At 46.3% G+C, this 27,778-nt stretch overlaps 1 protein-coding gene across 6 annotated transcripts; it reads left to right on the forward strand.

The window, feature by feature from the left end:
• TAF8 (TATA-box binding protein associated factor 8) lies at positions 1-26,322 on the forward strand. Of its 6 annotated transcripts, none has more exons than XM_068117915.2 (9): positions 35-241; positions 12,675-12,914; positions 13,642-13,795; positions 13,978-14,140; positions 22,131-22,193; positions 22,699-22,823; positions 22,939-23,086; positions 23,210-23,319; positions 25,368-26,322. In XM_068117915.2, the coding sequence occupies exons 3-9, from the start codon at positions 13,757-13,759 to the stop codon at positions 25,518-25,520; spliced, it is 801 nt and encodes a 266-aa protein (XP_067974016.2). In that variant the 5' UTR covers positions 35-241; positions 12,675-12,914; positions 13,642-13,756; the 3' UTR covers positions 25,521-26,322. The 6 variants fall into 6 exon arrangements, with proteins under 6 accessions (XP_067974014.2, XP_067974019.2, XP_067974018.2 ...); XM_068117916.2 differs by having other exon boundaries at positions 12,675-12,832; XM_068117913.2 differs by lacking the exon at positions 12,675-12,914 and having other exon boundaries at positions 1-241; positions 14,042-14,140.
• The last annotated feature ends 1,456 nt before the right edge of the window (positions 26,323-27,778 follow it).

Raw genomic sequence — 27,778 nt, forward strand, 5'->3', positions numbered from 1 at the left:
GACCGTTGCTATGCGCGATCATAACGTGGCGGTCGAACGGAGGGACGGAAGGCATCCCGCGCCTCCCTCCATTGGTCTCTCACTTTGACTGGCTCTCCGCTCTCGTTTGGAGCCGTTGTTTCTGTACAACTAAAATCCTCACACCGAGTCGAAGCTTCGCGCCGATCCGTTCACGACGGCAGAAGAAAAAGTCGCAAAAGATGAAAGTGCGGACATGGTGGAGGCTTCGTGCTTCGCGGTGGTGAGACCTTGTCTGTTGTCTGTACAGATGTCTCTGTGTCTCTCCGTTGTTCATTACGGACACATGGAGGCAAACGTCCGGGTTAAGCATGGAATTGCTGGTACGGTATCCTTGTTTGTCGAGGAATCCACAATGGTCAGCCCGGAAGGCATTGTCGACCACACGCAAGCCCTCAGGGCTGATTTAAATAGCGAGGTCGGACGATCAGACAGGTACCAACTTCAGTTTAACACGAAGAAACGAGAAGTATCGCGCATTGGCCATGGAAATGGGGAGGCAATGTACCACACACCTGGACATGATGTTCCACACACCTGGAATAAATGTTCCACATACCTGGACTGAATGTTCCACATACCTGGACTTAATGTTCCACATACCTGGACTTAATGTTCCACATACCTGAACATGATGTTCCACACACCTGGAATAAATGTTCCACATACCTGGAATAAATGTTCCACATACCTGGACTTAATGTTCCACATACCTGGACTTAATGTTCCACATACCTGGACTTAATGTTCCACATACCTGGACTTAATGTTCCACATACCTGGACTTAATGTTCCACATACCTGGACTTAATGTTCCACATACCTGGACTTAATGTTCCACATACCTGGATTTGAACTGCAAAGTGTAACCATGCTCCTTCAACCGACAGAACAAAGGCCATGGTGTCTCTCTTTATTGGGAGCTTCGCTCCCCTGAGTGCTTCAAGCTGTAGACCGAACAGCCAGACATCGGTAGTGCTTCAAGCTGTAGACCTAACAGCCAGACATCGGTAGTGCTTCAAGCTGTAGACCTAACATCCAGACATCGGTAGTGCTTCAAGCTGTAGACCTAACAGCCAGACATCGGTAGTGCTTCAAGCTGTAGACCTAACAGCCAGACATCGGTAATGCTTCAAGCTGTAGACCTAACATCCAGACATCGGTAGTGCTTCAAGCTGTAGACCTAACAGCCAGACATCGGTAGTGCTTCAAGCTGTAGACCTAACAGCCAGACATCGGTAATGCTTCAAGCTGTAGACCTAACAGCCAGACATTGGTAGTGCTTCAAGCTGTAGACCTAACATCCAGACATCGGTAGCGCTTCAAGCTGTAGACCTAACATCCAGACATCGGTAGCGCTTCAAGCTGTAGATCAAACAGCCAGACATCGGTAGTGCTTCAAGCTGTAGACCTAACAGCCAGACATCGGTAGTGCTTCAAGCTGTAGAACTAACATCCAGACATCGGTAGCGCTTCAAGCGGTAGATCAAACAGCCAGACATCGGTAGAGCTTCAAGCTGTAGACCTAACAGCCAGACATCGGTAGTGCTTCAAGCTGTAGACCTAACAGCCAGACATCGGTAGTGCTTTAAGCTGTAGACCTAACAGCCAGACATCGGTAGTGCTTTAAGCTGTAGACCTAACAGCCAGACATTGGTAGCGCTTCAAGCTGTAGACCTAACATCCAGACATCGGTAGCGCTTCAAGCTGTAGATCAAACAGCCAGACATCGGTAGTGCTTCAAGCTGTAGACCGAACAGCCAGACATCGGTAGTGCTTCAAGCTGCAGACCGAACAGCCAGACATCGGTAGTGCTTCAAGCTGTAGACCGAACAGCCAGACATCGGTAGTGCTTCAAGCTGTAGACCTAACAGCCAGACATCGGTAGCGCTTCAAGCTGTAGACCTAACATCCAGACATCGGTAGTGCTTCAAGTGTTCATGCTTAATGCTTAATTGATTAACTAACAGCAACAGGAGTAACAGTAAATGAGAACCTGAGGATGAGAAAGAGAACATGATATAGATTGAAGTAGCCAGAACCATCTGCGTATGCTAGATATAGGGCCTAATATTATAGGCATATACAGTAAGGGTGAAATTTCAATACTCAGGAGTCACCTCTAAATATTCTGGAATGTTCTGGGGAGGTGCTGCATTTAGATATTGGAACATCCAGTTTTTGGACCAGCCGAATAATATAAATTGTGTGTGTGTGTGTGTGTGTGTGTGTGTGTGTGTGTGTGTGTGTGTGTGTGTGTGTGTGTGTGTGTGTGTGTGTGTGTGTGTGTGTGTGTGTGTATGTTATGTATGTATGTGTATATATTGTAACGAATGTGGAAACGTTACAATGTGAACGTTACAAAAGTACGGTAACACCCTGTTAATGTAAATAATGGTCGCAGTCGGCGTCCTAGTTAATTGCATGAAACTTACACGCAGGTCACGATATATCTTTTAAATAGTGTATTTCCTTATTCCATGTAGGCTAAATATGTGTTTTCCCACTAGATTGACTTTGCATTGTATCAAACAAAATAAGCGTAGGCCCTTCCAATTTCCCCAAAACCTCCCTTCCAATTGCCTTCCGCATTTTGGCCGGTTTTCTTCAAACCACCATTGGCCACGAGGTAGGGTTGGGGAAGAAAGGCGTGTCTCCACCTCGTCATAAGAGGGAAGGAGTGAACCAGCCCTAACAGCCAATCAACACCATGGTGAGTGACCCGGTAGGCGTGCCCTCGGAGTCGGCGGCTTGATTTCGCTCGAGGTGATAAAAGCGACTGTAAGGGACTGCTTTATGAGATGACTTGGAGAGGCCTTGGGAGATGAGCAAAGAGACTGCACCAAGAGGCGGTGAGATGCGAAACGCTCCAAGCCAAAGAGGAGAGGTACTCGGCAAGGAAACCAGCTTTGGAGAGACGCGCTGAAAGGAGAGAGACGGCCCCACCCCAAGAAGAGGAGCAGGTGTGCCGAACCAGCGCGTGACGTCTACCGCAGTGGATACACGACGGAGGGTTTCCCGCCAAAACCGCGAGGCATTGTGAGCTGCGGCCTCCCGACTTTGCCTCCCTCTCAAGCAATCCACCTCAAGCCTTACCTGCCTGCATTATCCCCTGTGTAAGTGTGAACGTCCTGTCCTACTCATTGTCTTGGGGTTAAGTAAGAATGAATAGTGTAAGTTAACGATTCGCTGTGTTACTGCTTCTTCCATCCATTGCTTGTGTGTGTATAATAAAATCTGTTCTTCCTCCGTATTCTTCTTCTTCTTCTTTTTCATTCTCTTTCGGTCGCTTTAGAGATTTCCCGATTGAATATCTGTGGGGCGATCTGGTCAACGTCGGGTGGAATCGGGTTTTAATCGGGGAGTAACTGTTCAGACGCGGTTAAATACACCACCGCTCGGTCAATATAACATCTAAAAGCCGCGTCTGTAACAATATATATATATATATATATAATCGGGAGATTAAATAAGATGCGGACGTAGCTTCAGGACAGTCGATCTTTAACTCGACCTGAAGACCGATCGACCATCCTGAAGCTACGTCCGCGTCTTATTTAATCTCCCGATTATTTATTTAACACAAATGAGACGCCCTGCTTGTACTGTAGAGTTTCTACTATTTCTCACAGTTATATATATATGATATAGATTGAAGTAGCCAGAACCATCTGCGTATGCTATATATATATATATATATATATATATATATATATATACTAGCCCGAAAGCACCCAGCGTTGCCCGGGTTCTTTTTGAATGAATTTACTGCTATAATTCAGCTTTTACTCGCAGCCGTAGAAGATTGACTACTATAATTCAGCTCAGCTTTTAATTGCGAAATGGGCCCGGCCCGGCTGAGGTGGGCCTCGACCGGTCTCGCCACCTCGCCTAAAACCTTCGCGGGGTCTGTCCCGACATTTTTTGTATTAGAGGTTTCCTCCTATCTTTCACCGTTCAGGAGATTAGCTTGTGCAGACAAACAAACAAAAACTTTCTTTTGTAATGTAGAGAGAAGAGAAAAAGAAGAACCACCTTTAGAGGCCATTTTTCCCCGCAGAGCAGGAGTTGGCCTTTTTTTAGGCACCATGGTCCCCTTTTTGAAGCAATGTTTTATGGCCGGATGCCCTTCCTGCCGCCAACCCTGTTGGTCGTCTCTTGCGACACACAGGGAATTACCAGTGAGCTGGTACTCAATTTGCCGACCTCGGAAGGATGACAGGCTGAGTCAATCCACCTGGTGTTAATTCAGCGATCGACCGGGATTCGAACCCAGGATCCTAGGATCCCAAGCCGGCACCCTAACTGCTAAGCCAACACCAGGCCCTAATATGACTAGGGGAGATAAAATAAAATGTGCAGCACACTTTGAGACTTGAAGGCAACCAGGAAATTACTTCACTTGGTCGCATTAATCAATTGCCTCTGCCACAACGGTGAAGCGTCGTGAGAGAGAAGAGAGAGGATATATATATATATATATATATATATATATATATATATATATATATATATATATATATATATATATATATATATATATATATATATATACACACATACACACAGTCAAGTGTAAAAGTAAGCACACCCCATGTAAAGTTTTGACTTTTTCAACATACAGCTATTTGATCTTCATTTCAACAATATTGATAGATAAAGGTGATATAATATAACAAATATCATGAAACATTTACATTTTGTAGTCCATTGTATAATTTAAATAAACATAAATGCAAATTTCGCATGTGGAAAAAGTAAGTACACCCCGACATTTATCACTACTTCAAATACCTAAAATTAGAATCAGGTTCAAATACCTAAAATTAAATTCCACGTCTTTTCGAAGCTGCTCCATGCGCTCACGCTCTCGAAGCTAAGTGATCGTTCAAATCGTGTTTTTGTCGAGATTGTATCTATCTTTCGGTGTGTGTACCTATAGCGTATCTTTTGGAAAATTTTCGGTGCTAATTTTTCGTACATGTATACACAATCGTCGGTTAATACAACAGGCATTTTAAGGCCATTTTCCCTGCTAGAGCGGGGGTTAGCCTTGCGGTCCCCATGACAATCTTCTCCATTTTGCCCTATTTTCTGCATCTCCCCTTGTTAACCCCCTTTGCCCACATTTCTTCTTCCACCATCTTTAGCCAAGTCTTTCTCGGTCTTCCCCGTCCTCTACTTCCTTCTACATTAACTTCCATCACTCTTCTCAACCAGTCACTTTCATCCTTCCTCAATACATGACCAAACCATCTCAACCTGTTCCTCTTCACAGCATCAATCACAGGCAATATTCCCATCATCTTTCGCAATTCATCATTTGTCTTCCTCTCTCTCAACGATACTCCGCACATCCATCGAACCATTCGCATTTCCACCCTTTCCAGCCTTCGTTGCTGCTCTACGTTCATTACCCATGTCTCGCTCCCATAAATCATAACACTTCTCACACATGCAGCATACACCTTTCCCTTCAGCTTCAGCGACACTCTCCTCCTCATCAGCACGCCACTCAGTTCCCGAAACTTCTTCCATGCACATCTCACTCGAGCAACCGTTGCCGAGTCTGATCCACCTTCTCCATTCAGCATGTCTCCGAGGTAGCAAAATGTTTTCACACCTTCCAGCTTCACGCCATCTCCAAGATCCAACTCAACATTTCCTCCATCTGCAGCTCCCTCTGTGCACACCTTACATTTGAATGTAGCTGCCACACTGGTAAATGACCCTCTCAGACCACTACATTTTTGATGAACCCACTCAGCACACATTGTACATTGAATGGAGTTCACTCCGACACCCTTCCTGCACACAGCACACGGCCACTTCCCAGTTCTTTCCACCTCACCACATGCTTTACCACTTGCCATCACCTTTGTCTTTCCGATATTCACCTTCAGACCTTTTGTCTCCATACATTCCTTCCACTTGTTCATCTTTTCCTTCAGTCCATCCATACTTTCCGCAATCAACACCAGATCATCTGCATACAACAACTCCCACGGTAAACCCTCCTTTACGTCGGTTAATGTATCGTATCGTCGATAAATGATACGATCGTCGATAAATAAAACGTCGTCGTCGGTTAATGGTATCGATTATTCTGCGGCCTAGTACTCGTAGGCTTAGACGACCGTACCGTCTCCGACCTTGTGGTTTTGGTTTTCTCTCAGCGATTCGTCGAATGCGCTGAAATTATTTTCGTTCTCTGTTTCGTACCAGTCGTTCACCCCGTACCTCCTTGTTTAATATCTGTACTCACAAAAAAAAAAAAAAACCCCAAAAAAATATTTCCTTCCCAGGTCTTATTCGTTTATTTGTTGTTCTTTTTGTTCGTTCGTTCTTCGTTCGCGATCACGCGGTTAGAAATGTATAATCTCTCCCCTGAACAACTATTTTCTCTCATATATTATAACACCCTTTTCTTCTTTTCCTACAAAAGGATGCTTTCGTCTTGCTCACCAAATCTATTCATTCCAAAAAATATATATAATACCATCTCTTACAGTTCCTCCTTTCTAAATTCCCTAAACTATCCAGAACTCCACCCCTCCTCCAGTGTCCTCAAACGTATTTTTGACTCGAAGGTCTCAAACTCATTTTGCAAAAAATGTTCGTTTCCCATGAATCGTACACTTTTCAAAATCCAATCTCACCCCTCCCCTCCAAATCCTCCCCATCACCCATCCCTTTCAAATCTCCCCCCTTGCCCCTTCCCTCCCCTCCCTCCTAAACTCCCCCCACACCCCTCCCCTTCGAGACTCTCCCTCGCTCCTCCCCTCCTAGACTCCCCTCTCACCCCTCCTCCTCAAAGCATCCTCCCTGCTTCTTCCCCCTTCCAACTCTCACCTTCATGGCCCCAAACCTTCTGCCTCGCTCTTCCCCCTCCTCAAATAACACCTCACTGTGCCTCACCCAATCTCCATCAAACCTTTTGTCCGCCCCATTCTTCCCTTTCTCCAAGCTATTCTGAAATCTCTGACACACCTTCAACAGCTCTCCCTACCTCTTCCTCCTCTTCCACATCTTACCCTACCCCTCCCCCCCTGTTCTGGACCCGATGCTCCCCCTTCCTCTTCATTAACGGTATGGACCTCAAACATCCGGGGCCTTCGCTCAAACTTGACTGACCTCTCCATACAGGTTGCTTCTGACAAACCAGATGTGATCTGCTCAACAGAAACTTTCCTCCTTCATGATGTCTCTGATGCCTTGGTATCTCTCCCAGGTTACTCCCTCCTCCGGTATGATAGACCTGAGCCTCGTCCTGGAGGTGGGGTTGCTATCTTTATAAAAAACTCTCTTCCTCACTCGCCCTCCACTGCCCTCTCTCCACCTCACCCCCAGGAATACCTTTGGCTACGGCATCCCCTTCGCTCCCACCTTTTGTTCATATGTGTGTTGTACCGTCCACCAAACAGCGATGACTCCATCTACATCTCACTGTCTGATAATATGGACCAACTTCTATCTACCCATCCCAACTCTCTCTTCCTCATATGTGGTGATTTCAATTGTCACCATGCCAGTTGGCTGGGTGTGGGTACCTCTCTCACCAGCCATGGCTCTTCAGCAAAGGACTTCTGCGACTCACTGGGACTGACACAATCTGTCAATTTCCCGACCCGGATCTCAGTCAACGGAGCATCTTCTCTTCTGGATTTGGTTATGACAAACTTCCCTGAAAATGTCTGCTGCTCTTCTTCTGCTCCAATCGGCTCATCTGATCATGTGCTTGTCAAAGTGGACATCTCTCTGACCATTCTCAGAGAGCCTCCTCAGCGTCGACGAGTCTGGCATTTCACTCAGGCCAACTGGCACGGTCTTCAAGCAGCCATCAATCATCTGGACTGGTCTCCCATCTCTACCGCCTCTGACATCAACTCATCCTGGGAATTCTTTGAAAGTAAATTGCTCTCTCTCATGCACAGATTTATACCATCTCGTCTTCAGTTGTCATAACCTTCCTCCCGTCCATGGTACACGGAATCTTGTGCTGAGGCTGTTGCCCTGAAACAACTTGCTTTCGTCTCCTGGAAAGCAAATCCAACGGAAGGAAATCTCATTTCCTTTCACAAAGCCCGAAACAAGTGTGTGTCCACCCTCAGGAGAGCCAGGAAACAATATCTCACCATTCTCAAGACCGAACTCTCTTATCTGTCTCCCTCTTCCAAATCCTGGTGGCATCTGGTCAAATCTGTTTTTTTTTTTTTGTTTTTTTTTTTTTGCTTTTTTTTTGGTTTTTTTTGTATACAAGATCGAGGCTCGTGAAAGAGCGAACATTAATCACACAGAAAGACAAACCGACACATAAAACATATAACATAGGGAGCGGTAGACAAGATGGGGAGAGAGGGGGAAGGACACAAACACAACATTTGAGAGCAGGGACCGAGAGACATGGAGACATCGAGAGATCTGAGAGAGGGCGAGGGCTTTGGGGGGGGGGGGCGTGGGAAGGGGGCAGTGGGAGAGGTATAAAACATATGGACACTGCCAGGACTTCCAGGAAAGAAGTTGGAATTTCAAACAAGGTGGATCTGGGGTGAATTAGCGGGGGTAGAAAAGATCAAGGTTTTGGATGGGGGAAGATAAGAGATGGTGGTGAACAGCTGTTTTAAAGACCTGGAGGGAGGAGTGGGATTGAAGGGAGTGAGGGAGTTTGTTCCAGAGGCGGGAGAAAAGAGGAATGAAAGAGTGAAGGTGAGCGGAGAGCCGAGATTTCGGCAGTTTAACCATCAGAGGATTGCTGGCAGATCTTGTGCGACCTGTAGGAATATTTGGGGGGCAGAGCACAGAGAGAGCTGGGGGTGCAAGGCCGGAGAGGAGTCGGTAGAAGACAGAAAGACCACCTACCTGCCTGCGGTGAGTGAGTGAAAGGTGGTGTTCTGGTGTTTGTTCCCCCTCCATCCCCTCCCTCACCTCAAACGGCTTAACGGCTGACTCCGCACGTGAAAAAGCTGAATGCCTCAACTCTGTGTTTGCCTCTAAATCTTGTGTCCCAAACCCATCCCTCTCTGTACCCACTGTACCCAGTCGTACCCAGCTGCTCCTGGACTCTGTGTCCTTTCCTCCTGACAAGGTGGAAAAGTTTCTGTCAACCCTCGACTCTGATTCTGCAACTGGTCCTGACGGCATCAGACCACGGGTCCTAAAATCATGTTCTTCTGCTCTTTCACTCCCTCTTTCTGTTCTCTTCACCCTCTCTTTTGCTCAAGGTCATCTGCCATCTGCTTGGAAATCAGCCAACATCACCGCTTTGCACAAAAAAGGTGCAAAAACAGATCCCAGCAACTACAGACCAATCAGCCTTCTCCCAATTATCAGCAAAGTCATGGAATCCATCATTGCTTCAGATATTAAATCTTTCCTCTTCTCCAATGGCTTGATCTCTGATCATCAATTTGGTTTCAGACCTGGTCACTCTACTCTGGACATGCTGCTTCTGCTTTCTCAACAATGGATGGAGGTCCTCAACGCCAAACAGGAAATTAGAGCTGTCTCCCTTGACATTTCACGTGCCTTCGATACGGTCTGGCACCCTGCTCTGCTCACCAAACTCTCCTCCTTTGGTATCCATGGAAATCTCCACACATGGCTGGCGGACTTCCTCTCTGGTCGTAGTCAACGTGTGGCCCTGAATGGGTTTCTCTCATCTCCTCTTCCTGTTCAGGCTGGAGTTCCCCAAGGTAGTGTTCTGGGCCCTGTGCTTTTTCTGGTCTTCATCAATGATCTCTCTGACTGTCTTGAAAATCCTCTCTATCTCTTTGCTGACGACTCTACTCTCTGTTGCTCCATTCCTCATCCCTCAGATCGGCAGTCTGCAGCCTCCTCACTCTCTGCAGACCTGTACAAAATCACAGACTGGTCAAACAAGTGGAACATGTCTTTCAATCCTGACAAATCTCACACTCTTACAATGTCTCTCCGAAAGGACCGACTGGACAACCCTCCCATCTACTTTCTCAACAATCCTCTCCAAGAAGTTCTGTCGCTCAAGCTTTTGGGTCTCACTATCTGCCATGATCTTTCTTGGGAAAACCACATTTCCAAGCTGGCCTCCAAAGCCAGTCGCCGACTGGGCATCCTCCGTCGTGCGAAGTCCTTCCTTGGCACACCTGAGCTCCTCACCACATACAAGGCTTTCATCCGCAGCTCAATGGAATACTGTTCCCCCCTCTGGGCTGGTGCTCCTGCCTCACACCTTGCTCGGCTTCACGCTGTTGAGGCCAAAGCTTTCAGAATCATTGGAATCTCTTGCGATGTAGTCAACACCGAGGGCCTTTCACTCACTCACCGCAGGCAGGTTGGTTGTCTTTCTGTCTTCTACCGACTCCTCTCCGGCCTTGCTCCCCCAGCTCTCTCTGTGCTCTGTCCCCCCAATATTCCTTCAGGTCGCACAAGATCTGCCTGCAACCCTCTTATGGTTAAACTGCCAAAGTCTCGGCTCTCTGCTCACCTTCACTCTTTCATTCCCCTTTTCTCCCGCCTCTGGAACAAACTCCCCCACTCCCTTCAATCCCACTCCTCCCTCCAGGTCTTTAAATTCACCCCAGAGTTCACCCAGGTAATTCACCCCAGAGTCCTTGCAGTGTTCATATGTTTTATTCCTCTCCCACCTCCCCCCAAGTCCTCCCGATGTCCCTGCTCTCAAATGTTGTGTTTGTGTCCTTCCCCCTCTTCCCCCTCTCTTCTTTTGCGTCCTTCCCCCTCTCTCCCCATCTTGTCTGCCGCTCCCCTTGTTTTTTGTGTTTTGTGTGTCGGTTTGTCTTTTTGTGTGATTAATGTTAGCTCTTTCACGAGCCTCGATCTTGTATTCAAAAAAAAAAAAAAAAAAAAAAAGGTGCACCAGCTCAGGTGCAAATGATTAGAACATCGTCAGAGAGGATCTTGGAGGAACCTGTCTTATTTAAACCTCAGACATTTCGTTTGGTTTGCTCTTTGTTGTTCAAGTGTGTGACGTCACCATGCCTAGATCAAAAGAGCTCTCTGAGGCCTTCAGAAAGAAGGTTATATATGCCTACGAGTCTGGGAAGGGATTTAAAAAGATCTCCAAACAATTTGAAATCAATCATTCGAATGTCCGGAAGATCATCTACAAGTGGAGAAGATTCCAAACAACTGCCAACTTGTTCAAGCCAGGCCGCCCCAGCAAGTTCAGCCCGAGAGCAGACCGCAAGATGCTGAAAGAAGTCTCGAAGAACCCCAGAATGTCATCACGGAACCTACAGGTAGCTCTTGCCACTGTTGATGTCAAAGTGCACGAGTCTACCATTAGAAAGAGGCTGCACAAATTTGATCTACATGGGAGGTGTGCCAGGAGGAAACCTTTGCTGTCCAGAAAGAACATCAGGGCAAGACTAAAGTTTGCCAATGAACACCTCGGCAAAGACCAGCACTTCTGGAACAATGTGCTCTGCACAGATGAGTCAAAGGTAGAGCGATTTGGCCACAGTACCAGAAGACATGTTTGGCGAAAACCAAAGACAGCATTTGACCACAAGAATCTGATACCAACTTTAAAGCATGGTGGTGGAGATGATGTGGTTTGGGGCAGCTTTGCTGCATCAGGGCCTGGGCAGCTCACCATCATATAATCCACTATGAATTCTTCATTGTACCAGAGGGTGCTTGAGGATAATGTGAGGCCATCTGTCGGAGAGTTGAAGCTCAACCAAAGTTGGACCTTGCAACATGACAATGACCCTAAACATACCAGTAAATCCACCAAGGAATGGCTGAAAAGAAAGAAATGGAGGGTTCTGGAATGGCCAAGTCAAAGCCCGGATCTAAATCCCAGCGAGATGTTGTGGGGGGATTTGAAACGAGCTGTGCATGCAAGAAACCCCTCAAACATCGCACAGCTGAAAGAATTCTGCATCGAGGAGTGGGCAAAAATTTCTCCCAGTCGATGTCAGAGACTGGTAGACAGTTATAAGAAACGTCTACTTGAGGTTGTTTCTGCCAAAGGGGGAAATACCACCTATTAGAGCCAAGGGTGTACTTACTTTTTCCACAGAAGGAAATGGCATCTCTGTTAATTTTTTGTTGAATAAATTATTGCAAAGTCAATTTTTCATTGTTTTTTGTTCAATTAGATCACCTTTATCTATAGATACTGTTTAAATGAAGATCAAATATTGATATGTCCACATGTGTTAAAAAGATTTAAAAAAACATTTCATGGGGTGTACTTACTTTTTCACGTGACTGTATATCGAATGGAAGTTAGGGGGATCGAGGTAAGGGATGTGTATGGGGCAAATGCTGTGCTCGAAAATTCCACCATATTTGTGGACGTAATAAACAGATACCCACAAAGGGCTTTTGTCACTCGATCATGAACCAATGGAACCATCTGCAATTTCAATGTACAAGGTGATCACCACTTAAATGTGAAACCTTCTAAAGATGGAAACTTGTTCATGTGGCAAAGTTAATTAGCCATTTAGCTTAGGCCTGTTTAATCAAGGGAAAGTGTAACCAAGTTGAGCTTTTGGAGCATATTTAGTAGGTCCAAGTCCATCTGAGCAGCGATCAAACACAGCCAATGAGGAAACTAAAGGAGGTCTAATGCAGAGTATAGCTGATAGTTGTTTCTTCAGAAAAAATGCACTAGGTTGTTTGTCATTGTCCTTGTCTTTTGTCACCAGAGTCTGTGCGGCACTTTGTAAGGAGGCCAGGGTATGAGGAGCACGATGACCTACTCTTTTGAGGTCTTAGTAGGATCTTTAACATCCACTCATCAGCGAATGATGGAGTCCGAGACACTCGGCTAAAGGTCTCTCTGGAGGACGACGCACTCACCGAGGTGACCACCACCCGTGAAGCATCGGGACGACAATTTCTGTAGGATTTAGTTGGAAATCAAATCCAGACAAGTCGACTTCCCGGCAAGTTCAGTAATTGCGAGCTATCTTACCAACCCCTCTCTTCTATTCCCAATCCAAATTATATTCGAAAGCCCGGTGTTGGCTAAGCAGTTAGGGTGCTGGCTTGGGATCCTGGGTTTGAATCTCGGTCGGTCGCTGAATTAACACCAGTGGGGTTGACTCAGCCTGTCATCCTTCCGAGGTCGGCAAATTGAGGACCAGTTCACTGGTAATTCCCTGTGTGTCGCAAGAGGCGACTAACAGGGTTGGCGGCAGGAAGGGCATCCGGCCGTAAAACATTGCTTCAAAAGGGGACCACGGTGCCCAAAAAAGGCCAACCCCCGCTGTGCAGGGAAAAATGGCCTCTAAAGGCGATTCCTATGGAACACATTTCAGAGGGAATCCAAATCAAGGGTTCTAATAATACCAAGCAAGAGTGAAACGGGGTATGTATTATGGCAGCTGAGAGGACTTCTGTAAGGTTATTAAAGTGTTACTGTGACATAGTACATGTGATAACAAAGAATTAAATACTTTGCTGCCATAAATCGTCAGACCGAGTCATCCTTGCAACCCTCATGAAAATGATATGCTGTGAGATGTAAAATTACCCATCTCACTCTCATCAAACCTCTAGCATCTGTGTTCCTCTTCTTTTTCTTCCATCCCTGTCATCACTGAAATCCTCAGCAGCACCGTCGTTGTACAGGGACCTAATAATTTGCTCCTTTTCTCTTGCGCCTCTTAGAGGCCCGGCCGTGGAGGGGCGACGGCAGCCGAGAACTACTTTGCGGCACGCAGGCGTACGCTGCAGGTGGCTGCGAGCGCGCTGCTCACCGAAGCTGGATTTGAAGCAACCGAATATGCCGCTTTGGAGACGCTCACGGAAATGCTTCAAAGCTGTAAGGGTTTGTGTAGGTTGGTCCTTAAACTTGAATGAATTCTATTGTCAGATGTAGCTCGATTTTGAAGTTCTGACGAGTTTGTTAATGGGTTAAAATCCTCCCAAGTCCTTTTGTTGTTGTTTTTGTGCATTTCCTATGGTGCCTCGTGTTTAATCTTGTGAGGCCATTTGCGTGACAAGCACAACATGGCTATGTCTGCGACTCAGGCCACTCGAGCATCTCTATCTGTGCTGGTGCTTACAGACATATCGGAGGTGGGACGCAGTGCTCGAGCCCTCTGCGAGCACACGGCACGTACGCACCCTGTACCCAGCGACCTGCTGCTGTGTCTCTCCGAGATGGGTTAGTGCTCTCTCTTTCTCTCTCTCTCTCTCTCTTTCTCTCTCTCTCTCTCTGTCTCTCTCTCTCTCTCTCTCTATTTCTCTCTCTCTATTTCTCTTTCGCTTTCTCTCTCTCTCTTGTCTCCCTCTCTTTCTCTTTCTCTTTCTCTTTCTCTTTCTCTTTCTCTTTCTCTTTCTCTCTCTCTGTCTCTCTCTGTCTCCCTCTCTCTATTTCTCCTTTCTCTTTCTGTCTCTGTCTGTCTCTTGTTACAGATTCGTAACTTCCGTTATTGTGGTTTTCACCCACTTGACGTAGTTCTTATATTATGTACTATTATTATCTTCAAAAGGCTTATTATTCAGGAACGGTTATTTAAAGTTAAAAAGGCTAACTTTAAATGATTCAGGACACCGAACCGGAAAGACGAGAAGGTGAAGAGGAAGAAGCGGCATGAGCAAAGTCGGAGAAGACGCATGACGTCAGCGCTCCGGAACGAGCAAGGTTTACCGACAGCCGCGAGGGGATTTTGAGTTCCTGGAAGGGACATCCGGCGATAAGAATATTCGCTGGAGTGGAGAAATCTGCGTAGACAGATTTGGGGCGCTGAGATTCCGACGAATCCTCGCCTCGTTGCATCGGCTCAAGCCAGAGCCGTCGGCCATCTTGCACCCCATGCGTCGGACACCTGTGAAGGTTTGCTTCGTGTCATCTTCACCCCAACATTCTAGCGTCTGCCGGGGATGGGTGTGTGCGACCGCTTCGTCTCCAATGACATTACGGTTTGCTGAGGGAGCGGTGAAGGTGCGCCTCTGGAGGGCGCCATTGTACAGTTTGGCGGGAAGAGCACCCTTGCCCACTGTACACGCTTCGGAGATCGACTGGAGAGCGAGATTCGGGCTTCGACCGGATTTCGTCCCATCGACCGCTGGAGCGAATCCCATTCGCCTTGGGAAAAGTCATAGAGACATTGAGGAGTGTCGTTGCACTCGCTGACCGCTCCGTGAGTGACCTGACTGTATACAAGAGATATATAGAGTGCACTCTTAATGGCCATTTGCTGTACCATTATACCTGTGTGTGATTTATAATACAAGTTTGTTCATTTATAATATCATTGGTGTGGTTTCACGATTGATTTTCAACACAGGGTAATATATTTTTCTGCCGGGGTTCCTCTCGGGGTTCGGAGGTTACCGAGACCAGGAGATTGTAGAGGACTCCGTAACAGAAATTGGGGGCTCGTCCAATTGAAACTTGTGGGCTCGAAATTGGGTCTTCGTCCGGGATATAAACTTCCTTAAATATCTCCCGGGATAGAATTCCCTAGCATTCCCAAATTTTCCAATTTTGGAAATTTTTCAACATTCCCAAATTTAAAAAAAAAAAAAAAAAAATTGGGGGGAAATTTCTTGTGTGAATGTTAACAGGTGTTAACGGATAGTCACCATGGAGTTTGACGCAGAGAAGTTTACAGCGACCCCTAGTGAGGCACAGTTTTGAGCGTTACTATAATCGGAATTCTTGATATTGGGCAAACATTTTAGCTTGGAGGTCCGAGCTAAAATGAAGAAACCAGAGATGCAGACAGTGGTGATAGAATCTCTAGTGGAACTAGGAACATGTGGAGCTCCAGAAAGTGGAGATGCAATTGCAGAGCCAGGAAAGGTTAAAAGCACAAGAAAGAGAACTCCAGGAAAGGTTAGAAGACAAAAAAACAGAGGAAAGGAGAGCTGCCAGGGAACTCGAAGAAAGAAGAGAAAAGGAACAAGCAGAGGAAATGAGAGCTACAAGGGAACTTGAAGCAGAGGAGAGAAAAGCCGAAAGGGAGTTAAAGGACCGTGAATTGGCGCGTCAGCAGGAAATTAAAGTCAAGGAGCTGGAGTTAATGAGAGAACAGGGAGAGGTACCACCCATGCCGACTGGTTCGACAACTAGTCAAAACAACTGGGATGTTGGCAGACATGTGAGGCTGGTTCCACCCTTCAATGAAAAGGAGGTAGCCAAGTTTTTTTTACACTTTGAGAAAGTGGCTCGAATGCTAAAATGGCCGGAGGAGTCCTGGACCATATTAGTGCAAAGTGTTCTGGTCGGTAAAGCTCAAGATATTTATTCGGCTTTACCGATTGAGCAATGTGCAGATTATGAGATAGTGAAGAAAACCATTCTCAAGGCCTATGAATTGGTCCCTGAAGCTTACCGGCAAAAATTCCGGAACGCCAGGAAGAGGGAGAATGAGACCCATGTGGAGTTTGCCTGAATGAAGGAAACCATCTTTGATCGGTGGTGTGATTCAAAAGAAGTCAGGAAAGACTTCAAACTATTGGGACAATTAATCCTGGTGGAGGAATTCCAACAGTGTGTCCATGAGGACATTAAAGTACATTTGGAGGAAAGGAAAGTACCAAAGTTGTATGAGGCGGCAACCATGGCAGATGACTATGCCTTAACACACAGGATGAGGTTCCATAAACCTAACTTCCCGCCTAGAGTTCGCACGGAGAGTTATGATACATCTGGTGCGGAGAATGAAGATTCAGGGGGGCGGCCTCGAGATGACTATGAGGACCACTCTGATACTACGATTTCTAGAAATCAGAAGACAACAGTTCCAAGGCAGACTTATCCTCCGGGGGGCCGAGGCAAACCACGAGGTTCTCCTCCGGGCCTACTTGCGCTTTTTGCCATAAACCTGGACACTTGATGTCCCACTGTTATGCTCTGGGAAAGGAAAATCAGGAGCAGAGTTCGACTAGTACCACTCCGAATGCAATGGCAAATGTGAGTGGTCGCCCTCAAAAGGGTTACCAACCAATTATTTCAGAGGGGTTTGTGTCACTGGATGGAGCCTCGACTAGCCGGAGACCTGTTAGGGTATTGAGGGACACCGGAGCACATCAATCTTTAATGCTTCAAGGCATCTTGCCATTCTCAGAGGAGACGCAAACTGGTGATAGTGTTCGTTTACACGGGATTGGTGGCTGTGTTAGAGCTCCACTTCATGCCATCCATTTGGAGTCCGATGTGGTGTCAGGACCGGTCACCGTAGGTTTACAAGCCACTCTTCCTGTAGAGGGAGTATCTGTTGTTATCGGGAATGATTTGGCCGGTGGTCAAGTTTATGGTAACCCGATGGTTGTTAAAAAGCCTAGTAGGGAATATAACTCCACACCAGTTAGGGATGGCAACAAATTTAGCAAGTTATTTGTAGGTGGACTGAACTTCAAAACAAAGGAAGATGTTCTGGAGTCTGCCTTCAGCAAATATGGACCGCTTTTGGAAGTGCTGCTGATAAGACAGGGAGACACAAAAGTCAAGAGGGTTTGGCTTTGCCACGTTTGAAAACTCAAAGGACGCCAGAGAGGCAGAAAAGGATCTGAATAGCAAGGAGTTGGAGGGTCGGACCATAACAGTAGGGAAGGCATTTCATAGGTGTCGTGGGATCTACAGAGGACGACCACGGAGTAGTAGTTGTGGTGGTGGCCACAATCGATATTATTATGGAGGCTCCCAGAGTTACGGCAGCTCCCGAAGGAAGGATTGGCAGAGTAGTGGCCGAGAAGGAGACTGCTATTCATATGACGACTGCGACAAGCGGTCCCACTGTCATTATTATGAAAGTTCGGAAAAATTGAAGCACTGAATGCTGCGGAGCCGACGAGCCAAGATTCCTACACGGATTAACCGTGAACGCCACGTTCCTAAATGCGTCCATGTAGTGAACTTTCTTGCACGGACTAACCGTGAACTCCACGTTCCTAAAGGCGTCCATGTAGTGAATACTTCCAGGTCTCACCACCCCAACCATCATGGAACCTGTCTTTCAGCTCGGCCTCCCGGGAAAAGTGTTGTAGTTTTGCTTGACTTGGGATTTTAATTACTACCCCTTAACCTTCATGCAAGAAACTAAAAGTGAAAAATCAGAGGTTGATGAGATGGAGTTTGGCTTTGCAGGAGTTCAACTTGGAAATTTAACATGTAAAGGGCAGGGACAATGTCGTTCCTGATGCTTTGTCCAGAGTGAATTAACTTTGGAAATCTCTGTGGGTTGTGTGAAATATTGTTGCTTTATTTTTTGGGGAATGTTGAATATTGTTGCCCACGGGAATTGATGATTTGGGTTGGGAATTTACTTGCTTGTTTAAAGAGTTTGTATGCAAAGAAAGTTTTTGTTGTGTTCAAACTTTCTTTCTTGAGAGGGGGAAGTGTTATGGATTCGTAACTTCCGTTATTGTGGTTTTCACCCACTTGACGTAGTTCTTATATTATGTACTATTATTATCTTCAAAAGGCTTATTATTCAGGAACGGTTATTTAAAGTTAAAAAGGCTAACTTTAAATGATACAGGACACCGAACCGGAAAGACGAGAAGGTGAAGAGGAAGAAGCGGCACGAGCAAAGTCGGAGAAGACGCATGACGTCAGCGCTCCGGAACAAGCAAGGTTTACCGACAGCCACGAGGGGATTTTGAGTTCCTGGAAGGGACATCCGGCGATAAGAATATTCGCTGGAGTAGAGAAATCTGCGTAGACAGATTTGGGGTGCTGAGATTCCGACGAATCCTCGCCTCGTTGCATCGGCTCAAGCCAGAGCCGTCGGCCATCTTGCACCCCGTGCGTCGAACACCTGTGAAGGTTTGCTTCATGTCATCTTCACCCCCAACATCCTACCGTCTGCCAGGGATGGGTGTGTGCGACCGCTTCGTCTCAAATTACGTTGCGGTTTGCTGAGGGAGTGGTGAAGGTGCGCCTCTGGAGGGCGCCGTTCTACAGTTTGGCGGGAAGAGCACCCTTGCCCACTGTACACGCTTCGGAGATCGACTGGAGAGCGAGATTCGGGCTTCGACCGGATTTCGTTCCATCGACCGCTGGAGCGAATCCCATTCGCCTTGGGAAAAGCCATAGAGACATTGAGGAGTGTCGTTGCACTCGCTGACCGCGCCGTGAGTGACCTGGCTGTATATAAGAGATATATAGAGTGCACTCTTAATGGCCATTTGCTGTACCATTATACCTGTGTGTGATTTATAATACAAGTTTGTTCATTTATAATCATTGGTGTGGTTTCAGTATTGATTTTCAACACAGGGTAATATATTTTTCTGCCGGGGTTCCTCTCGGGGTTCGGAGGTTACCGAGACCAGGAGATTGTAGAGGACTCCGTAACACTCTCTCTCTCTCTCTCTCTCTCTCTCTCTCTCTCTCTCTCTCTCTCTCTCTCTTTCTCTTTCTCTTTCTCTTTCACTTTCTCTTTCTCTTTCTCTTTCTCTTTCTCTTTCTCTTTCTCTCTCTCTCTCTCTCTCTCTCTCTCTCTCTCTCTCTCTCTCTCTCACATCATGGTGGCTGTGTGCATTGAGCTGTGAGTACTGTGTTGTGTTAGTGTCTCTCCTATCCCCCTTTCACTCCATTTGTGTCCTTGTACGTGTTTGTGAAGTTTCCCCCGTGTTTCCCTTCCTTGTTGAGAAGAGAGAGAGAGAAAGAGAGCACACATGGTAGGTGCTTCGCGTATTCTTCTTGAAACCCTTGGTTTCCAGTCCTGTGTTTCATCTGCCATGTTCTTATAGCCTTGTATGCCGCTCATTGGTGGTTTATCTTCCTCATTATACCTCTTCTTTTTTTTCCTTAGTTTCATTTTCCTCCACTTTCTGGTTGCTTGTGGCAGGTTTCTTTTGTTTAACTTAAACTTCCCTCGTTTTGCTTTAAGCTATGGCAAACAAAAGTTTGCACAATAGTGTGTACGAGTCACTCACTCGTAAGAACGGAGTGACGATTGCTCCACCTGACGGAGTCAGTGTTGATAATGTGGTGATTGCTCTAGGAGAGCTTGTTGGAATTGAGAATGTTCTCGCAGCTTCAAAAATGAACCAACGTATCATGGTTTTCCTGTCGGAAGAGCGACACGTGGCTCAGGCGGTTGAAACTGGTCTATCCGTACTGCTGGACGTCTTTGTTCACGTTAGTCCTTTGGACACGACGGTAGTTAAGTTAATCATGTCCAATATTCAGCCCTTCTTCTCAAGTGAGGAGATTGTGGCTGCTTTAAGCGTTTTTGGCATGGTTGTGTCACGAATCTCGATGATTCCGCTTGGTCTGCGCTCTGATGCTTCTGTTCGCCACATCATGTCATTCCGACGTCATTGTTACATTTTTCTAAAAGACAACGCTCAATCGCTCAATGCAGTGATGACGTTAAAAAACAAAAATCGCAATTACCAGAATTATATTCCGACGGAGACCACGACTTGTTTTATATGTGGTCAATCTGGACATGAAAAGAACGCTTGCCCCAAGATTACATCGAGTGGCGCATCTAGGCCGGTAGAGCCCATTGAGGCCAACAGTGGTCCATCTAGAGTTGGGCACGCTGGTGACGCCTCAAACTCGAACAATCTGCCTGGACCGTCAGAGGTGGGGGTAAATCAACCCCAGGCAGATAAATGAAGGCTTTACTGTTGTTCCTTCAAAAAGGAAACATAAATTGAAACATCTAACCGACAATAGTCAAGATGTGACGACGAGCTGTGCAAAAAGGATGGTGCCGGCTGCGGAAAACAATGACTCGTGTTTAGAAACAGCAATATTTGCTGTTTTTAAAACTCTAAATCGTTTTGATGTTCTTGCTCGGAGAATGATGACATTCCTGCTTGTGGGGCCAGTGAACACGAGCAGGAAATTGGTCTTGTGCATCAGGAAGCACACGTGACCGCTCCCGTAGTCACAAGCCCCATGGATATGAACATCGAATCCACTATAATCCCCCTCCCTGCTGAGAGTGAAGTGCGTTCAATTTCTGAGTCATGAATAACTCCGGACCTGGTTGAATCGGTATGCAAAGCTTCAACTGGTGAAATACCAGGTTTGGCACAAGCGGAATGCAAAGCTCCTTCCATTAACATACCTCCTCCTCCCCACCCTCCTCTTCATCCTCCCTCTCCTCCTCCTCTCACCCCTCTTCCCCTCACCCCTCCCAATCCTCTTCCTCCTCCCACCCCCCTCCTCCTCCCACTCCTCCTTCCACTCCTCCTCCCCCTTTGGAAACAGAACATGAGGCCTCCTTTATTAAACCACCAGCTCCGCCTTTGGAGCATGACATTGATGTAATGGACATGGATCGGTGCTCAGACTATGATTCGGACGGAGCCTCGTCGCTTGCTTCTACTGGCAGCATCGAAGTGTGGAACGATCCAGTCTTTCCCAAGATTCGGAGAGTGTTCCCAGTGTTCCACCTGCCGATATCATAAAGTTTCTCCATGACACCTATCGCAAGAAACATGTTAAAATTAAAGACTTTTTCCCTGACCTGTCCAGCTTTATAATCTCTGCAAAGCGATTGCTCCTTAAAACCGGACAGCTTGGCGTGACCGATTCACAAGTGTATCGCCTCCGGAAATGCATCCTTAAAGCAAAGAAGGAGCTGCAGACGTAGACTCTTCCTTCACTGTTCCTCATCGACACCAAGCAAGTGGATATTGCATCAGTCCCCCTGTTCTACAGGAGTGTGCTGGAGGCATGGCAAGCGGTTACCGTGTGCCGTGATAACCGAAACTACTCCCTTGAAATGTTTTTAAACTAGCCAATCTTTTAAAACCCCATTTTTGAAGGGGTCTGCAGTGATCGTACCTTTATGCAAAAGTTTATTGACGTTGGATGCACCAAGGTTAAAGATTTTAGAACCCCTCCTCCTTACAAGTGGAAGCCAGCTGCTGACGTCGCTGTGGCCACTGGAGTTAGGTCCATTCGGGTCATTGGGAGGATATTTTCTGTGATTCTGCGCTTTTGGGGAAAATGTACACAACGATTCCTTCCCTTGTACACAACGATTCCTAGCAATAAAGAGGAACAAAATGTTTCTCTTTCTCTTTCTCTTTCTCTTTCCCTGTCCCTCTTTTTCTGTTTCCTGCCGCTTTGTGTTGCATCTCTATTAGTTAGTTTGCCGTTCTACTGTATTAATCAAAAACGTGATCTACTTGTAGGTGTTTCATTAACACTCTTCCCCCCTGTCGCATTCCTTTAGGGTTTGATGTGGAAGCTCTCCCAGCGTACGCCAAACGGACACATCGCATTGCTCTTTCTGCACGTATGTGGCCCAGACTTCCTCCCTTGCACCCTCCCCTCTCGTGTAGTGTCCTATTTGTGGCAATGTTTACCATCGTAATAGGGATGGTGAATGAAGCATCATACTATATCTAATTTGAGAAGTGTCTCTTTGTTTGTCTCTCTGTTTATTTGTTTGTTTAGATGTTTATGTGTGTGTTTATTTCTTTGATTTCTATACATCCCTAAACTGCTGGACGGAATGTGTTTAAATCTGGTGCTTGTACTCTCTTATTTTTGTGGTTAAATAAAACATAGCCCCCAGAGTTTGGGATGGGGTTGGTGGGGGAGACAGCGAGGAGGGAGGACGACAATTCTCCCTGTGTAAATGTGTATTGATTAGCGGCACCTGGTGCAGGCCGGTTATAACCAGTCACAAAATCCATCATAGAAGTGTGGGAATTAACCCGTCCAAAAGGACGGATTCTTCGCAGGTTTCTATCATTTTTACCAAGTGGGAAAATCTGAGCACTGTTGTATATTTCCAGCACCTACATCCCACCTGCCAAATACTCCAAAGGGTCTCCCAACTGGCCAAAGGAGGGCACGACCTCAATATATTCCAGCTCATTACCCAGAGTTCCCCGATCCTCATACATACATCCGCACCCCGGTGAGCATTTTTTTTTTTTTTTTTTTACAAGTGTGTGGAATGCGGCAGATGCAGTGGAAGATGGGGTTGTCACGCGAGCGAGGGGGAGATTTTCTCACCCAATTCTCTGTTGTAGACTTACAGGGAGCCGTTGACGGAATACCAGGTTCTACGAGAGCGCTCTGCGGCACAGCGGAGGGACGTAGAGCGTGCTCTCACTCGATTTGTGGCGAAGACCGGACCGACGTACAGCCTGTTTGACCCTGACCCTGCAGCTTTTCCATGTACGAAACACCTTCCTTTTTCCTCACGATCTGCATCGTTACATTTTTTAAACATTGAAACAAAACTTTGTGTTGATTTATTTCAATATATCCCCTTAGCAGCATGGTTAATTTATTTTCCAGTGATTTCTTGTCAACCCAGTGCCAACGCCTACCTGTCCGCTCTACTGCCTTCTCATCTGGCAGAGGAAGCGGCATCCTTGGACAACAGGGACGACGACATCACCACCATGGTCAGACAATTTGCTGACTCTTTCACTCGATCACTCTGTAGCGGCGGTTTTCAGGGCACACGCGAGTCAAGTGCAGTGGGTGGGGGTGAATTCCATTCCATTTTGGCAATGCCTGCCTTCCTACAACGAGAACCATCAGCAAATTGCACATTCTTTAAATCCCCGAATGCCAAATGTTTTATCCTTTTGATGTAATTCTGCTGATCTATATTTGTACCAATTTATTCATGTGCATTTTCACTTATCGCATGTGACATTTATCAGATAAATACCTTGGTGAGCTAAACATCTGATGCACGAGCAGAGCCATTATTGATCCTACCGAGCATGCTGTTTTCAGCTTTGAATCTTCCAACGGGAACGGTGCACGGAAAACAGCTCCGATGAGCTTTCACTTAAAGCAGCAGAAGCTTTATGTCGGATCGCTCGGCTTTTGTAAAACATTCCCTGGGTAACGACACTCTAATGGGGGCAAGGGAAGGTCTGAGCTTGCCAGGGGTGCGGTTTCCCCGTGTTCCCGGCACACTCCGACATGGTGCAAATCTCATGCAACATCGTATCCCATGCATGTGGATCATGAACCTTGATGTCCAAACGTGCTGGAGTCGGGTCGTCGTGGTTGAGCGTACTGTTACTCTGGCGAGCAGTTTGATGAAGCCCAGTGTTGTACGGTGCTCAGCATGACACTGCTTTTGATGTGAGGTTCAAGCAGGAACCAGCATGACACTGTACTTTGATGGAAATGTAATATCCAGAATGACTGTGCTTTTGAGGCATGTACAGTGCCTGGCATGACACTGTAAATTTTGATTTGAGGGAATGTACATACAGTAACCCATCTGAAGTCGACCTTTTGCTTGTAATGTTGTATTTTTGAGGCAGGTACAGTGCCTAAAATGACTGCTTTTGAGGCTTGTACAGTGCCAAAGTTCACTGTCCTTTTGAGGCATGTACAGTGCCAAAGGTGACTGTGCTTTTGAGGCATGTACAGTGCCTGGCATGACACTGTAAATTTTGATTTGAGGGAATGTACATACAGTAATCCATCTGAAGTCGACCTTTTGCTTGTAATGTTGCATTTTTGAGGCAGGTACAGTGCCTAAGATGACTGCTTTTGAGGCTTGTACAGTGCCAAAGTTCACTGTCCTTTTGAGGCATGTACAGTGCCAAAGGTGACTGTGCTTTTGAGGCATGTACAGTGCCTGGCATGACACTGTAAATTTTGATTTGAGGGAATGTACATACAGTAACCCATCTGAAGTCGACCTTTTGCTTGTAATGTTGTATTTTGGAGGCAGGTACAGTGCCTAAAATGACTGCTTTTGAGGCTTGTACAGTGCCAAAGTTCACTGTCCTTTTGAGGCATGTACAGTGCCAAAGGTGACTGTGCTTTTGAGGCAGGTACAGTGCCAAAGTTCACTGTGCTTTTGAGGAATGTGCAGTGCCAAAGCTGACTGTCCTTTTGAAGCATGTACTGGGCCAAGGATTACTGTGCTTTTGATGCATGTACAGTGCCAAAGGTGACTGTGCTTTTGAGGCATGTACAGTGCCAAAGGTGACTGTGCTTTTGAGGCATGTACAGTGCCTAAGATGACTGCTTTTGAGGAATGCACAGTGCATAAGATGACTGCTTTTGAGGAATGTACAGTGCCAAAGCTGACTGTCATTTTGAAGCATGTACAGTGCCAAAGCTGACTGTCCTTTTGAGGCACATACAGTTCCAAAGATGACTGCTTTTGAGGCATGTACAGTGCCAAAGTTGACTGTCCCTTTGAGGCATGTACAGTGCCAAAGGTGACTGTGCTTTTGAGGCATGTACAGTGCCTAAGATGACTGCTTTTGAGGCATGTACAGTTCCAAAGATGACTGTCCTTTTGGAGCATGTACAGTGCCAGTTTTGTACAGTTTTGAAGCATGTACAGTGATATTTGTGTTCAGAATATTTATTCGATTCATGCTTTAGCTTTTTACTGTGATGCAAGTTACCCTGTTATCACTGGTCTGACTCACCCTTGAACCTCAATGCTCTTTTTGCTTCTTCTTTTCAGGGAGTCTCTGAGACCGGGCATGGATTAGAGTCTGCACTGTCCTCCGGTTCTTTGCTGCCGGGCATGGGGGCCAACCGTCCGGGAGAAGAGCCTCCTATTGATAACCCCTATCTTCGTCCTGTCCGCAAGCCCAAAGTCCGCCGCAGAAAATGATTCGTGCGGAAAAACCATATACGCACACCATCAGGACTTTTCTTCCGTGATATGGGTTGTGTTATTACTTATGACCCACACTAAGGGGTGTTTATCAATTATTCATTGTATCCAAACTCATGGAGCAAGCGGTCAGTCCCGTGAGAAGACGGTAAGCTCGCGAAGCAAACTTCACCTTACCTAATCGGCAAACAATAAAGCATCTGTTCCTTAACCTCTGTATCACTATTGTAACGATAACTACTGTATGAAAGTTGCCATATTTGTTTACATTTTGGATCTCGACATTCACAGCGTTTGTCCGTCCCAGAGGCGGATTTAGAGGGGGCGCAAGCGGCGCACCCCCCCCCCCCCCCTTATTTTGATTTTAGAAAGTACCGTTTTTGCCTAGCTGCCTAAGCTTTGATTTCGCCGCTGGCGCTGCGCTTAACCGAGTTGTGCTTAACCGGAGCATGATGTCGGAGGATCGCTTTAACGCCCTTGTCCTGCTCTCCATCCATCGTGACATCCGACTTGACTACAACAAAATCATTGACGCCAATAGATATCCACGGAGGATGCTCTTCATAAATCCACTCGGTGAAAAGTAAAATAAAACTAGACAGTTGCGACAACGACGCATTTGAGTTGATGAATCAGTGGTGATTTTAAAACTGGTCCCATTGTATTGTTCCATGGGTAGAGGATTTCAGTGACTGTGGATTAATTATTTCCATAATGTGATGCTCTGGATAATAATTCAAAAACCCTCATGACTGAGCACGTCTGCTAAATAAATCTTTCTGTTTTATCACTCACACAAGTACTTTTTCAGCCTGACTGTGTATGTTTTCCGTCTAATTTCGAATCCCGTTTTTCAAAATCAATCCGCAAAATCAAAAGATACGGGGATAAAATGCCTAAAATTGAGGCATGAATATTTCTCCCCAGATTGCAGGAAAACGCATCTAGAGCAGGATAATTTTCAAGTTTTCCTGGGAGAGGACCCCCAGACCCCTCGCTATAGGCTTCGGGCCGTCGGCCCTCACGTTAGAGTTTCGGCCTCATCAGTTGCGCCCCCCCCCCCCCCCCCCTTATTCACTATATTCGTCATGTGTGTCTGTGTGTCTGTCTGTCCACAGCATAACGACCCGATGATATCATCCGATCTTGGTGAAACTTGGGTGGGAGGTTGATATCATGATCTAGTTGTGTCCTGCCGAGAGTGGGTGTATTGCGCCCATTGTGGGCGGAGCCACGCCCGAAAAAGATGTCTTTTTAGGGGTAATCGAGTTCAAGCTACATCTTCTCCGAGGGGTTTGGTGGAATCTGACAGGGGTTTCGATATTTGGTTCAGCCAATGTCATGTGTCTAGCCCCACGGGGCTCGATTTTTCATTTTCGTCCCAAGGTGAAGGTCACAAAATTTAGAAAAGTCGATTTTTGATGGTTTTATTACATTGTTCGCTTCCTGATAGGGTGAAATGACGTACATGATCTTATATTATCACATACATCATGAAATACAAGTTTCCCAACAAATTTCAGAATCTTCGACCTTTGACCTTTGAAGGTCACAAAGGTCAAAGTTTCAAAGTTGTCGGAATCGAACCGAATTTTCGGTATTGTGTAGCTAACTAGTCTTAAAGTTCATTTTCTCTACAACCGTTGGGCCGATCGACACTACATTTTCACCATAGGAGCGCCTCCTCCTGAAGCCTCGGCCTCGTGTCAGGTGTGCTTAAATCTTTTCTTTTCTTTTTTGTATACAAGATTTGAGGCTCGTGTAAGAGCTAACACTAATCACAAAAAACATACAATAAAGGGAGCGGGAGACAAGATGGGAAGAGAGAGGGAAGCACACAAGTACAACAGCAGAGAACAGGGACATCAGGAGATCTGTGGGAGGGAGAGGACTTGGGGGGAGGAGGCATGGGAAGGGGGTGGGAGAGGTAAAAAAAAACACGGATACTGCTGGGACTTCCATGAAAGAAGTTGATATTTCAAAAAAGTGGATCTGGGGTGAATTAATGGGGGTAGAAAAGATCAAAGTTTTGGATGGGGGAAGATAAGAGATGATAAGATAGATGATAAGAATTTAAGAGAAGATAATCTTTTTTACTATGTCTGCGCCAACGAAGTCACCGGAGGCATTATGTTTTCAGGTTGTCCGTCCGTCCGTCCATCCGTGATAGGTTTTCGTTACCGCGATAACTTGAGAACGGCTGAAGGGATCTTAGTCAAACTTGATGCAGGTAAGTATAATGAGGTAAAGATTAA

Source organism: Myxine glutinosa, chromosome 5, assembly GCF_964187855.1.
Source record: "Myxine glutinosa chromosome 5, kmMyxGlut1.1, whole genome shotgun sequence".
Classification (NCBI taxonomy): Eukaryota; Metazoa; Chordata; class Myxini; order Myxiniformes; family Myxinidae; genus Myxine; species Myxine glutinosa.